This window comes from Ovis aries, chromosome 24 (assembly GCF_016772045.2).
Source record: "Ovis aries strain OAR_USU_Benz2616 breed Rambouillet chromosome 24, ARS-UI_Ramb_v3.0, whole genome shotgun sequence".
NCBI lineage: Eukaryota > Metazoa > Chordata > Mammalia > Artiodactyla > Bovidae > Ovis > Ovis aries.
Window position 1 is genome coordinate 20,317,562 of NC_056077.1, and position 14,129 is coordinate 20,331,690.

At 37.4% G+C, this 14,129-nt stretch overlaps 1 protein-coding gene across 2 annotated transcripts in view; it reads left to right on the forward strand.

The window, feature by feature from the left end:
• The window catches only part of MOSMO (modulator of smoothened), a 71,862-nt gene extending 60,141 nt beyond the window's left edge, over positions 1 to 11,721 (forward strand). For both annotated transcript variants that reach the window (XM_042240399.2, XM_042240398.2), the window contains 2 exons: positions 5,853 to 6,065; positions 10,908 to 11,721. In XM_042240399.2, coding sequence (XP_042096333.1) covers positions 5,853 to 6,065; positions 10,908 to 11,092 — 398 coding nt within the window. In that variant the 3' untranslated portion in view covers positions 11,093 to 11,721. The remainder of the gene's footprint in view (positions 1 to 5,852; positions 6,066 to 10,907) is intronic.
• The last annotated feature ends 2,408 nt before the right edge of the window (positions 11,722 to 14,129 follow it).

The following is a 14,129-nucleotide window of genomic DNA, read 5'->3' on the forward strand; positions in this document are numbered from 1 at the left end:
CAGGGAATTAGGATCCCACACACCAGGTGGTGCAGCCAAACAATAAAAAGTAAACAGGTCTTAAAAAATAGGGGAGACTTTTGCAATCCAGAAGAGAAAGAAAATAATGTTAGGCAAGTTCTCAGAGAAAGTAAGAGGGAATAGGATCCAAAACAAAGGTAGAAAGATCAATAAGATGAAAGAACAAGTATATGCAGATAAATTTGTAAGTTTTGATGGTGAACAGTTAAGGAGTTGCTGTATGATGACCCCTATCTTTTCTGAAAAGTAACAGACGAAGGCATCTACTGAAGTGATAGGGGGTGGTGGATCGTTCTCATATTGAGTGCAGCGGACTTGAAATGGGCGCAGGAGAGAATGGGGAAGTGGTGAATTAGGGAAATCTAATTTGTTTCTGGATAATAATGGTCCTGAGATAGTGATGGTTTCTCGATAGGAACTTAACAGTGGCACTCCTCTGCTCTGAGCATCCGCATCCTGGAGGTAAGTGCAAGGGCAAAACTTATATTGAATCTGGGTTATGGTTTTTGCCAGGTGGGTGCAGTGAAAGGATAGAAGTTAGGGGGTAATATGATGGATCAAGGACTCTAGGCTGGATAAGGGAAGAAGTGAAGAAGATAGGAGAGTGGTGGATGCTAAGAAAATAGCAGCCAGTGACAGGAAGTGCCAGGGAGGTATAAGAACAGGTGGAAGTAAGAGGAAGGGACACTTACTATAGCAGACACTGGTGACTGGCCTAATAAACCCAAACATTAATCCCATGGACGGAGGAGCCTGGTGGGCTGCAGTCCATGGGGTCGCTAGGAGTTGGACACGACTGAGCGACTTCACTTTTACTTTTCACTTTCATGCACTGGAGAAGGAAATGGCAACCCTCTCCAGTATTCTTGCCTGGCAGGCTACTGTCCATGGGGCAGCAAAGAGTCGGACCCAACTTTGCAAGTAAACAACAACTTCTTAAGGTAGAAACCAGAAATCACAGCTGATAAAAAATAATCATTACTAGCAGTGCTTCTGGAGGAAAAAATTAAATAGGTGAAGTTTTTAAGTTACCTGTGAACTATTATTTTCTGTGCTTGTGTCCCTACTCATTTAAAGTATGAGCTGCCAGGGTATGACTTACACAGGAAGGTGTATATCACTGCCCACACTGGGGCCCCTACCAGGCTTCTCCTCACCTGCCTCCAGATTCTCCTAAATTTCCTCAGCCAACCTGTCACTAAAACATAAAACTCTTAAGTTTCAGTTCGGTTGTCCCTTACTTAAACATATGCTCTTGAAAAGGGCAATATGTTAAGCCTTTATCAATCATTAAGACCCTTACGTTACTAGCAGGCTAGCTTGCCAAGATCAGATGTTTATATCCCCAGAGAGAAAGTAGAGTAAAAGATCCACATCAGTGGTAGCGATTGGATGGGCCAGTTCCCAGTACCTTTCGCTAACAAAGAGAGCCATGAGATGAAGAGAACATGGGTAGGAAGAAATTTCAAGGGGAAGATGGAAGAGGGCAATAGCAAACATTAAATAACTTCACCGTTTTCTTCAAATTCAGACCTATATTGGAAAACCCAATCTATGGCCAGTTTATTGAGCAGTTACTGCACCCAGTTTGCTCTGACGGATTAGTGCTTTACGACTCCTGTGTTTCAGATTTTCTGTTAACACCACTTTTCCACATGGTGATGACATGCCTTGTAATCATTCTCATTGTAGCAACAGACGTGCTCAAACTGGCTGTGTTAAATCATTTCAGTAGTGTTTGGATCCATAGTTGATGGATGTCAAAAGCTCCTCAGTTAAGATTCCCCACTTCACAGGAAATTATGACTTCTTTTTCTGTGTTTTGATACACGGGTGAGATACTAAGAGGCCTATGGCATGCTATAGTTCCTGGTTTGATTTCCTTTTTCCTATTGTGTGCAAGTCTTTTATTTGGCTAGACTGGTTACCTAGGAAACAGCTGCAGGGTAAAGATGGATTGGCTGTTTGGGAAATGGAATTACAGACCCCTTCAAGAAACAGAAGACCTGTTGGATAAAGCAAAAAATTAGTGAATGGCTAAGTTTATGCTTAATTTAGTGTGCTTCAAGAAATCACACTGAGTTCTATAGAGAATTTACTTAATGCAGCGTGATTTTTAAATTTAGTTTATTTTTTAATTTCACCAAATGTTTGTTAATTCCTGCTTTGCACCCACTGCTGCAGGCCATTCTGAGGGCTTTCAGTGAAGTGAAACGTTCAGTTCCCTCATTTTCTGTTTGGGTCTAAAAGAAGCTACCTTAAAATCAAGTGCATGGGGCTTCCCTGGTGGCTCACTGATACAGAATCCTGCTAATGCAGGAGACACAGGTTCGATCCCTGATCTGGGAAGATTCACATGCCACGGAGCAACTAAGCCCATGCGCCATAACTATTGCTCCTGTGCTCTAGAGCCCAGGAGCCACATCTGCTGGAGCCTGCGTGCGCGCAACTACTGAAGCCAACTACTGAAGCCTGCGTGCCCGCAACTACTGAAGCCAACTACTGAAGCCTGCGTGCCCTGAAGCCACCACAATGATGAAGCCTACACACTGCATCTAGAGAAAGGCCTACACAGCAATGAAGACCCAGCAAAGCCAAAAATAATAGATAAATTAAAATTTTATTTTTAAAAAATCAAGTGCACAATTATGTGATACAGTCTGTAAGTGTGTTCAGAGAATTTGGAGGATATAAAAGATTTTATCTAGTCAGTGTGAGTGGTGGATTTGAATCTGCAGGTAGGAGATAATACTCTGAGGTAAAAGATGAAATTTAAAGACCTGGTGAAAGTTCGGGTACTCACAGTACCTGAGTTTATAACATTCAACAATAGCAGCACAGTTACCCTTGCAGTTCCCTACATCCAGACAGCTTATGGAAAATATGTAACTCTGATATAAATTATATTGCCCTAGAATCTTAGGAAAATGAATATTAGCAACAATGTTGACCAACCACTATTTGCACTAAGGCTTGCATAATTTAAGAAAAAAAAAATCTGTTTTAACCGAAAGTGTGACAGAGTATTAGTTTTATAATCTCAAACCACTATAGAAATGTGAGCACATAAGAGACACTCAATAAAATATTTGTGAGTTGATTTTCTTACATACAGTATATCTTCCTGTTAGTATTAGCTTTCTTTTCTTCCAGAACATAGCTGTTGAATATTTGGTCTTGATTTGTGGTGATAAGGCCTTTTGTAAATATAGGAGCATAACTCCTCTTTCAGAGCTGAACATCTGTCAGGTTATATCCATTTGATTTCTAGAAAGTATAGCTATCTCAGTGGACTCAATGGTCATGAGTTTGAGCAAGCTCTGGGAATTGGTGATGGACAGGGAAGCCTGGCATGCTGCAGTTCATGGAGTCACAAAGAGTCGCACACGACTGAGCAACTGAACTGAACTGAAAGCTATAATTTTCATTTTCTTACTTGTTATCTCTGTATTCACTTGGTGTGGTGTGCCTCTCAGGAGAGGAGGAAAAAGCAGTCCTACTCAGAAAGCATAACAATCTACAGGCGCAGAAAATTAAATTCGAGTCCTCCTTGCCATGCCCATAAATGGAAAATAAGAGGGGCAACAAAAGGATACTCAGAAATATTTTGAAGGAGAGATGTATTGAACCTACAGCCTCAAATATTTACCAGCAAAGAATAATTCTCAAATTTAAATTTCACTGTGCTGGCTGTTTAGAGTTACCGATGAAAGTGTCTGTACCAATATTTGAGTAGTGAGGGAAGTTGTTAACTATAATCAGAATTCATAATATTGAATTTTTCCAGAGGGTCTTTTATTGCCTGTTGTCTATTCTCACAGTAATTAGAGCTTTTATAAATGAGATAGTGACTACAGAGGGTAATTTGTTAGAAGTTTTTTGCTGAGTGATCAGGAATGGTTTCCTGATAGAAGTGCTTGAGCACTGCTGTGAATGCCTTCTTTATTTCCCAAATTACTATAAAATGGCTTATCATAATAAGACACACTCTCTCCCCCAAGTTTCCTTTTCAAGAAAACTTTTTAGTGATTCATTTTAAGAACAATTATGCAACTCCCTGGTACCTCTTCACCCCTGTTGTCGCCCCTTTTCTGGTCTGAAGCAATTACCAGGATACTAAAAAGGTTGGGCTTCCCTGGTGGCTCAGTGGTAAAGAATCCACCTGCCTGCCAGAGCAGGAGACACAGGTTCAATCCGTGATCTAGGGGGTTAGTGATTGTCTGAAACTTTGAACTGAGCCTATGAACTCACTCCACTCCAAACAGCGGCTATAGGAGGCGGATAGTGTAGCATTACCATGAAGGCTTGCTCACTTTCTGCCCCTCTCCCCCCGCACCTCCTCCACCTTGCTGGAGATGATCTCATAATTATAACGCTCTTTGCACCTCTTCGGAGATCACAGGAAGCGCCTAATTATCAGATGATTTGAGAGAAAAAGTCCAGCCCATTTGAGTTATTGTCTTCCATTCTTGAAAAGTTACACTTAGCCTTAGAGGAAAAAAAAAAGACCACAATTCAATTTTGAGAGCAGAGCTGTTTTTTTTTCTTTGTTTTCTTTAAACACATTGATTATTTCTAAAAATGTACTAATGGCAAAGGCAACTTGCAGGAAAGCAGCACCCATCCAACAGCACCACATATACACATATATATACAGCTCCAGCCCTGGTCTGTCTTCTCCCACTAAGGGCAGCTTCCCAAAATGCCTCACAAAGGAACTTGTTCATGGCACGTGCTGTGATTTTGAGGTTAACGTCTTTTTGTTGTAGCTGTTGCTCATAGTGAGAAAATAAGACCAACAAAAGATGCAGAAATCTATTATGTTTTCGGTGGCTCCAGAAATTTCTTGTATTTTTGGCAGCTGTTTTCCCATTTTTAGTTGCTCTTAAAGGGAGAAGCAAGGAAGTTTTACTCAGAAGTAACATTTCAATTGTTCTTCTTAGTGGGGAAAAGGATAAAATAATTACTTTTTCATCTTCCTTGTCTAGATTTCTGTAAATTAATTTACCCCAAATTTGATAGAGGGGTTCCTTGGGTTTGACATGAGAACATGTTTGTTTAAAAATAGCACTTAATGTTTTACCAAAAAATGCTTTCATTTATTTAAATGGGAGAGAGGTGTTTTAAAAATTAGCACTGATGCCTCTATGATTTTTTGCTGAAGCATGCTAGTAATGATTTAGCAATGTGAGTACTTTTACATTGTACAAAAATTGTTGAACTTACCAAACAGGGTGAACTTACTAGTTTTTCTAGCATTTTCTTGAATTTCATGGAAAAATGCTTATATTGTAATATTCTTAGACCTTTTACATTTTAATAAAATAATATTGTATCTAGTATTTAATCCATTATTTAATTTTATCTACATATTACACTTAGAAATAGTTCAAGTTTGCCTTTAATTTTTTTTAAAAGTGTGTTTCTTCTCAGCCAAAACAATATACGGTGAGACTTAGATCTGGGAATAGAAAAGTTTCAATTATTTCTGCTAGAATGATAAGCCCAGCGAGAGCAGGAACCTCATCTCTCTTATTCACTTATTTCCCTGGAGCCTAGAACAGTGCTTGACTCAAGCACCCAGAAAAGTAATAAATGACTGAATGAATTGCCTTCTATGACTGGTGGGGTTTGTTTAAGTTTACTTTGCATGTTAAATGAAATATTTCTACGTAACAGACTACAGCAGAATGCTGCAGAGTAGGACCCAGTGGGATTAAGTGCTGGGATGACCCACTCAGAGAGAAATAAGATTTAAGGGGTGTTGGTAGGGACTATTCCCTGGGTGTGCCAAACCCACTAACATATTCCTGTGTTTTGCATCTCCCCAGGAGCACTCACTGTAGGCCTTGTGCGACAGTGTCAAACAATCCATGGGCGAGACCGGACATGCATCCCACCTCGGCTTCCCCCAGAGTGGGTCACCACACTGTTTTTTATCATCATGGGAATCATTTCATTGACTGTCACTTGTGGTTTGTTGGTGGCTTCCCACTGGCGAAGAGAAGCCACAAAATATGCTCGATGGATAGCATTCACTGGAAGTAAGTAACCTGTGCTAAGTAAATTTGTCTCGAAGGCACTCACACTGGTATTTTTATGAAGATATTCAAGTCTCAGTAATAAGGACTCTCTAATCATCAAAGAGCACCATTTGTGCACGGCCATCAGATAGACTCCACGCAGTCCCATCAGCTCTTCAGAATTCTCACCACAAGACCAGGACATCCAGACCTTAATTGCTTTGAATAAAGTGCTATTTTAATGAATTTTATTTTTGCTCACACTGTGACATAAGTTTTCCAGGCCTGTGACTCAGAGCTACCACTAACCTGAGTCTTTGCCTCTTCTTAAAGGTATTGGTATCTTCTGTCAAATAAATCTAGAAAAATATATACAGAAATATAAATTAGTTTAAGGTGGTGATTTGCTTTTTAATATCATTGATTTGAGTTTCTACTGTAAGTTGTTGTGTGATCATTGAAAAATCAACACATTTAGCTAGCTAACAGTTGTTTGTCAACATTTCCTATGCCATTAAGCTATGCCCAAGGGTATGATACATATATTACACATTCTCTTGTACTTTGCAAAATTGGTTTAATTTGAAAACACAACACAGGCTTTTCCCAAGCTAGAAACAACAAAAATGCACAAAGGAAAGATTCCTATAATTTTGCTTTCTTCCTTCTAAGGCAGTTTTATCCCCCAGGGGTCATTTGTCAAAGTCTGTAAACATCTTAGATTGATAGATAGATTCCAACTAAGGGGATGCTACTGGCATGTAGTGAGCAGAGTCCGAGGATGCTGCTAAGAAGTGTACAAATGCACAGAATAGCCCCCAAAACAAAGACTTATCTGGCCCCAGACGCCAGTAGGGCCTGTTAAGAAACTCTGTACTAAAGAACAACATAACTATACCTATGCCAAATAATACAGGATTTAATTTCTAATTCAATATCTTATAATCATCTCAGGTTTTCTTAAGTTTTTTAAAAAATAAATATTATAGCACAGCTTACTTTCCTTGATGTTGCCATGTAGGATTTATAGGGGCAGGCATAATCCCATGTATTCCTATTAATGTTAATACTCAATTTATTCTTAAAGATCATAGGATAGGGATATTAGTTCATGAGCCTCTTTTCTCCCTCTCTCTCTGTGAAGCTCTTTCTCTTTAGAGAATGTATACATTTCCAGATCTGTTGTTTTATTCTCACCTCTATTTCTCCCTTAATTTTAAAATGTAGATCAAGTTGCAGTTGACATAAAAATGCTTCTTCAACCTTGTTAAGAATTGTAAAACGAGTTGATGATCTTGTTTGAGTTCAGACCTCCTGAGACAGTTTTCTAAATAGTAGGGTCTAGAGGCAGTTACAGAGATGGGGCTACTAAATTAAAGGGTAGTGATGAGGAATTTAAAGAGAATCTTTACTTACAGATACAGTTACTTGTCCAGATAGAATTCACTCTTTAGAAGTAAAATAACATCCAGAAGGATTTAGTTAAAATTTGGGAGTGCATATTCCTTGATGGCTCAGACAGTAAAGAATCTGCCTGCAATTCAGGAGACTTGGGTTCAATCGCTGGATTGGGAAGATCCCCTGGGGAAGGTAATGGCAACCCACTCCAGTATTCTTGCCTGGAAAATTCCATGGACAGAAGCTACAGTCCTTGGGGTCACAAAGAGTCAGACACGACTGAGTGACTAACAGTTTCACTTTGCATGCTCTGAATATCAAAAATCTAAAATATAAGTTAGCAAAGTAGTATGAGTCAAAGAAAAGCACTAAGTTACTCGCATGAGCCATTGATTCTTGTGACGCAATAAAAGGAAAGAAATTTGATTATCTTGTTTTTCATTCCTCTTCAAGAGAGAATATTTACATACGTAAAGATCCCCTGGAGAAGGAAATGGCAACCCACTCCAGTACTCTAGCCTGGAAAATTCCATGGATGGAGGAGCCTGGTAGGCTACAGTCCATGGGATCGCAGAGTCAGACACGACTGAGCAACTTCACTGGTTCACCTTGAAATGTAGAATTTTTTCCTTTATTTTTCAGTTTAAATAATTTAAATTCTTAAAATATGTGTATGATATATAATTCAGAACCTATGAAAGGGTCACCAAGTGAAAAGTAGATCTCATTTATGGCCCTGTCACCCAGTTACCCACTACTCCTTTCCTGGAAGCAACCATTCTCACCAGTTTCTGGGGTTTCCTACCAGAGGTGTTCTGTGTGTAGAAACATATATGTATATGTGTGAGTGTTCTATAAATACATATTTATTCTATTTATACTATTCTGTATCTTGGTTTTTTGGTTCAACAGTGTATCTTAGGGTTGATGTCATCTAAGGAAGCGTAGAGCCTTTCTCTTAACTTCCTTAAAAGCATTGTTTTTGTTACCCCAGCTAGTCTACTGGGGTGGCAGTCAGAAGAGGGGTTGGACTCCCCCTAGTGTTGCCATTCAGCCTTTGAAAATGTACTTCTCAGTCGTTTTGTTAATATAAACTAAATTAATTTTCAAATGGATTTACACAGAAGAAGTGCTCAAAGGAGAGCCACACATTAGGGACTCACCTGTGGCGGCAAGAGTGACAAAAAGACGTGTCTTTTTCTTCAAGTTATTTTCTCGTCCTTGCTTTTGCCACCTTAATTTACTTGTCTGCCAGTACACCTGATATCTGGCTCTCACTGCCAAGAAATCTATGCCATACAGGATATGAAGTTTTTACAGACTTTTTTATATATGTTTTACAGACTTTTTTAGGACCCAGAACTTAATTGTCAAAAGTTGATAGATATTTGCAGCATAAACAGTATTTTAAGATCTGAAGTAACTTCTCAGGTCTCAAGAGCTTAAAAAAAATCTCATCCACCAGCATTAAAAACTCCTCAGGAAGTATAGATAACTTGATTCCATGGATTAGAAATCACTGTTGGATACAATCAGGTGTTCATTGCTTCCTTGAAATTTGATTAAGCTGTTCCTAACCAATTTGGAAAATATTTAACACTTGTAAAATATTAAACCCTGCTTTAAATATAGTCATTAAGTGGTAAATGATTACTATAAAGGATAGATTTTTATTTTACAGTAGAAAATAATAAAGGATAGGAATTAAGTTGGCACATCAGTTAACAGAATGAACAAGAGTAACATCTGCATATGTCTGAAGCACTTCTAAATTATTTTAGTGTTTCCTGAAGTTAGATTAATCTATATTAAATAACAAATTGTTTTTAAGACAATAATGTTTTCCCATTGCTTTTATTAGATTGTCTATAGCTATTTAGATTGTGGTTTCATTTTATTTACCAAACCACATTAAGACATAAGAACCATTAAAGGTTGGTGACAAATAACACTGATGAGGGGACATTGGCAGTGCTAATAAAGTTGTTTATTGCTAACTATACAACAGAAAGGCCAAAAAATCTAATGCTTAATACCTGAATTTTTCATGCGCTTTGTAGTAGGTATCTAAAAGAATCTAAATCTGCTTATGTAACATTATTTGGTGTGGTCATATGCCCAAAATGAAAACAAACTCTATGTCGATTTAATATAAAATAGTCACGTAAACGGTGCAAAGCAAACAAGCGTGCTGGTGTGTTTCTTAAGCTAGTGTATTACTTAAGAAAATGTTGCCTTTTACTACATTTCTGGAGCTATTCCATCCAGGAAATATTTCTAATTGGCCTTTTCAGAACTCTCCTATTAAATTTTGTTGATTGAGTAACACAAATAATTTAGGACAAGTGTCAACTGGTATATTCATCCAGGATTCTGTCATTATTGCTGGGAATGGGTTTAACACAGAAAACTTTTCTCATTGATTTAGTAATAGGGATGACTGTAGTATTCTGCCTTCACAATATACTGAGGAAATATTTCTGCCTTCAGAGAAAGTTGAAAGACTATGAATATGCTTTCAAAAAGCACAAAATATTTTCTTGGAAGAGCCAGCCTATTTATAGGTAATTTGTGTTTCTTAAGAAGAGATTTTCTTTGGTAGCATAGGGGAGCACATAGTTTCTAAAACAACCAACTATGGAATAACTTCTGCCCAAACACTGGGTTTTCTGATATCTTTCTAAAAGCATTTTAGCAAATAATATATTTCATTGTATTTGTATACAAAACTCAAAGATTTCCCCACCATCCCCCTCTTTAAACTCTGTGCAGTCAGAAACCTGGGAGAGTTGTGCTTTTTTATTTTTTTCGAATGTTGTCCATGAGAGAGAGACACCTGCAGTTTGTTCTGCATATCAGAAGTCTGTGGCTCTTTCCACTAGCTGATTTTAAATCAGAGTAAGGTAAATAGTATCTATATTTGTATGTACCTTTTCTCAATTCCTTATAACATATCAACTGAGAAGAGCAGAGAATTGGGAAAATAATACTAGGATGATAATAATCAACATTTATTCAGCACTGAATATCAACCTGGCACTGCACAAAGGACTTAAAATTGTTTTGTTTATTCTCCTACAACTTACCCATTTTCAGAATTTCAGAAGACTGAGATTACTCTAGTAGAGCCAGAACTTCGCCCCTGTCTGACTGAGCCCTTTGCCACTGCTTTAAATGGTCAAGAATTGTATATACAATTACTTAGTAGGTTTGGTGGCCTTTCTTAATGGTTGTATTCAAAACTGTATGTAAAAGGCTAAACCAGCTTTTGTTGTATTTAATTGTTAAGCTTGGAGGATCTGTAATATATGCAAACCTTTTTACAAGTGGTCCATGTTGTAACAGATTTGACCATGTTGTCATCAGTCCACAACCCTGCTTATAAACTTCCTTTGTGCCAAATTTTCATTGTTTTCTTAATCACCAAACCATGTTACTAATATTATGTTTTGGTTTGTTTTACAGTGATCCTTTTCTGTATGGCTGCCCTAATATTTCCAATAGGATTTTACATCAATGAAGTCGGAGGTCAACCTTATAAATTACCCAACAACACAGTAGTTGGGTCATCATATGTACTTTTTGTCTTATCAATTTTCTTTACAATAGTAGGACTTCTATTTGCCGGCAAAGTTTGTTTACCAGGCTGATGAATGTCTAAATTGCTTGACTCTTTTATTATTTTTAATTTTATTTTATTTTTTTATTTTTGGAGGGTGGGGAGGACAAAGGCAAGGCATCTGAGTAGTCCTCACATAGGAAGATGCTTAGATGAAACTGATGCTGAAAAGAAAAAAAAATGCTTTGATTTGTTCTCACTATGCACTTTGGATTTAAAAACAAAAATAAGGAGAGCCTTTTCCATAACCAAATACAGACAATATTGACTAAATCTCCTGAGCATATTCAGGCAGTCAGGTCTGCACTGTGATAGCAACCTAGTGAAGGAGAATGCTTTATACCGAAAAGCATGTGGCCCTTTGTACTCTGTTGTTCCATTTTTAACGTCTAATGATTCATTTGAGGGAGGAAAAAAAAAAAGTCTAAGTATTTATGAATCATGGCGGACCAGAGGGATGCAAAAGATGTTCATGTGGGGCTGGCCTCACCTCCTAAGAAATTAGTGTTCACAGCTTCCTTGTAATGGTATGAGTCTTTGGCACCAGGATGGATTGCCATTGCATCACTGCACCAAGAAGCCAATAGATCAAAACTTCTTTGCTAAAATGTATGTAAAAATTCTGAAATTCCCTATTCTCTGTGTACAAAAAAAGAAAAATTAAACACTAAGAAACATGTTGGGGGTGGGTGGGTGGGGGAAATGTTCCTTATATTTATATAAATATATATATAATATATATATTTTGCTGATGCAGTATACAGTGTGTATATATGTGTGTGTGTGTATGTGTGTGTGTAAATTTATATACACACACATGCAAACAGTTCCTGGAAGAGAACTCTGAATGCTTTGCTAGCAAAACACTGTGGTGTGCAAACCTAGAACCCAATAGAAAAAAAAGCCATTTATCTGAAGGCTGCATAGTGGAGAGAGTCTTCAGTTTACCTCATTCTTTGTAGCAGCCCTTGATTTTAACTGGTTTTTGTAATAGGTACAAATAATCCCATACCTTTCTAGGTGCAATTTTAAGTTAAACTAAAGTTCTTTGTAGGGTTAATTTATTTGTACATGATAGTAGAAGGTAAGACCATGTCAAATCTTATAATTTGGGGAATCTGACACTATTTAAATTATTGGCAACTGTTGTCTGTTGTACAGAGGTTCTCTTTTTCAACTGGCTTGGTCTGTTACATTAATAATGCATTTTATGTGTTCAAGCACACAACTTTACATAAGTTCAAAATCAAGTAGAATCAATTTACAATATTTTGGCTATTTATAACACTAACTTCACTCTGCCATAAAAATTAATATTCTTTTCATCTGTAAGCATTATTAATAATCTCCTTTACCAAAAACATGAGCAATACAATATTTTCTTTAAATGCTATATGCCTTGTTTGCTAAAAGCTAACATCTTTGCATTTAGTTTAAAGAGCTGTACTAACCTCACAGCTTTATATTTCTTCCTGAAAGCAACATTGCAGCTAACGTTTGAGCCCACAGATCATTTTGAAATACAGTATTTCTCTTCTCCACATTTCCATGCCTTCATGCCTAGTTGTTTTTCCAGGCAAACACAATAGACAATCTCCTGTTTGAAATGTGGAGCAGGAGAGTCTTTCATGACAACAGCAACCCAAGTGTCCTCTCAGTAGAGTGTAGGTCCCTTGTTTCACACAAATGGAAATGAATGCACTGGTTTATTTTGTTTGTTTGTTTTTTAATGATTACTTCAGAGATGGGGCTGCCTCCTCAGTTATTCAAGGTATGAAATGGAGGAGCCTGATGTGTTTCACACTGGCTTGTTTGACATTCATATTTCTTACTGTTAATTCAGCAGTAATTGATTGTAGAAGAAAACCCCAGTGTTTCAGCTCACTCAGGAGTCAGGGTAAGAGGAGGACCACCACTGTGGTGTGTTCCTTGAGTGTACTGGGGGAATGTCACACATTTCCTTCCCAGGGTCAAAGAAATCTCTAGGAAATGCCTGAGGGAGATTAGTTTTCCCCAAGTATTATGATGTCTAGTCCATTCTAAGAATACCACTGGACATGTGCTGTGGACATTTGGGATTGCAGTTCTCATTGTGACTTGATTGGACCTCAGTCTCAGTCAAGTGGATCACTTTGAAGGAAAGCTTTGGTTGTCGCCATTATACCACTGAAGTAAAGTGTTATTAGCAAAGTATGGTTCAAATTAATTTATAATAATGACCAAGAGCTTTTCTCTTCCAAAAGATGAATTTTATTGTAAATAGTTTCTCAAAGTATTTCTAACTGGATCAAGAGCATGGGGAGAGAAAGTTTCTCAGCTGCTAAGAATTTCCCCACTGTTTACTTCTTTCACTTACAGTGGTATTGCATATAAGATTGCAGAATTTAAAGTTTTATTTGTATCTATTACACAAACCATAAACTTGTCTTTAATTTCATCACTGTCTTGGAGGTCCAGTGCACAAAGGACTGATGGGGGAAACTCCCTCTAACCAGTCCGCACTCTAACCCAGGATGAAAACCATCCCATCAAGTAGTATGTGAAGTCACATCTTTGTACTCTTCCAGACCAAACATTGAAATGGACTCATTCATATAAAATTCTATAAATCCTGTAAGTGAAAAGATAGACAATTGTCAGCAGTTGCTTTTAAAAAGGTCACTATAATAAGTACTATAGAGTACAGTATTAATTTATAGCAGGAAATCATATCTTGTAAACTGTATATAAAACACTGTTTAATGGTGCAATCATTTGTCAAACTTTTGTCTGTTACATTGTTTTTAGAGTGTGTGCATTCTTCTCATACCTAAGAACATCACTGTAAAATCTGCTGAAAAATATTTATAGGTTTTATTTGCACAAGACTTAATTAGTTTGAAATTTTTGGAAGCTCCTATTGAACATGCCTAAACATCTGTAAACATGAAAAATCTTCAATTCATTAAAAGCAAATATTTCAGTATGATTCTTTCCAAAGGTAATCCATGTTCTATGTTGTTAATGTGTGTATGTAATTTTTCTGACTCTTCTATTTCTTATCAACCTATTTTCTGTTTCATTTGTTT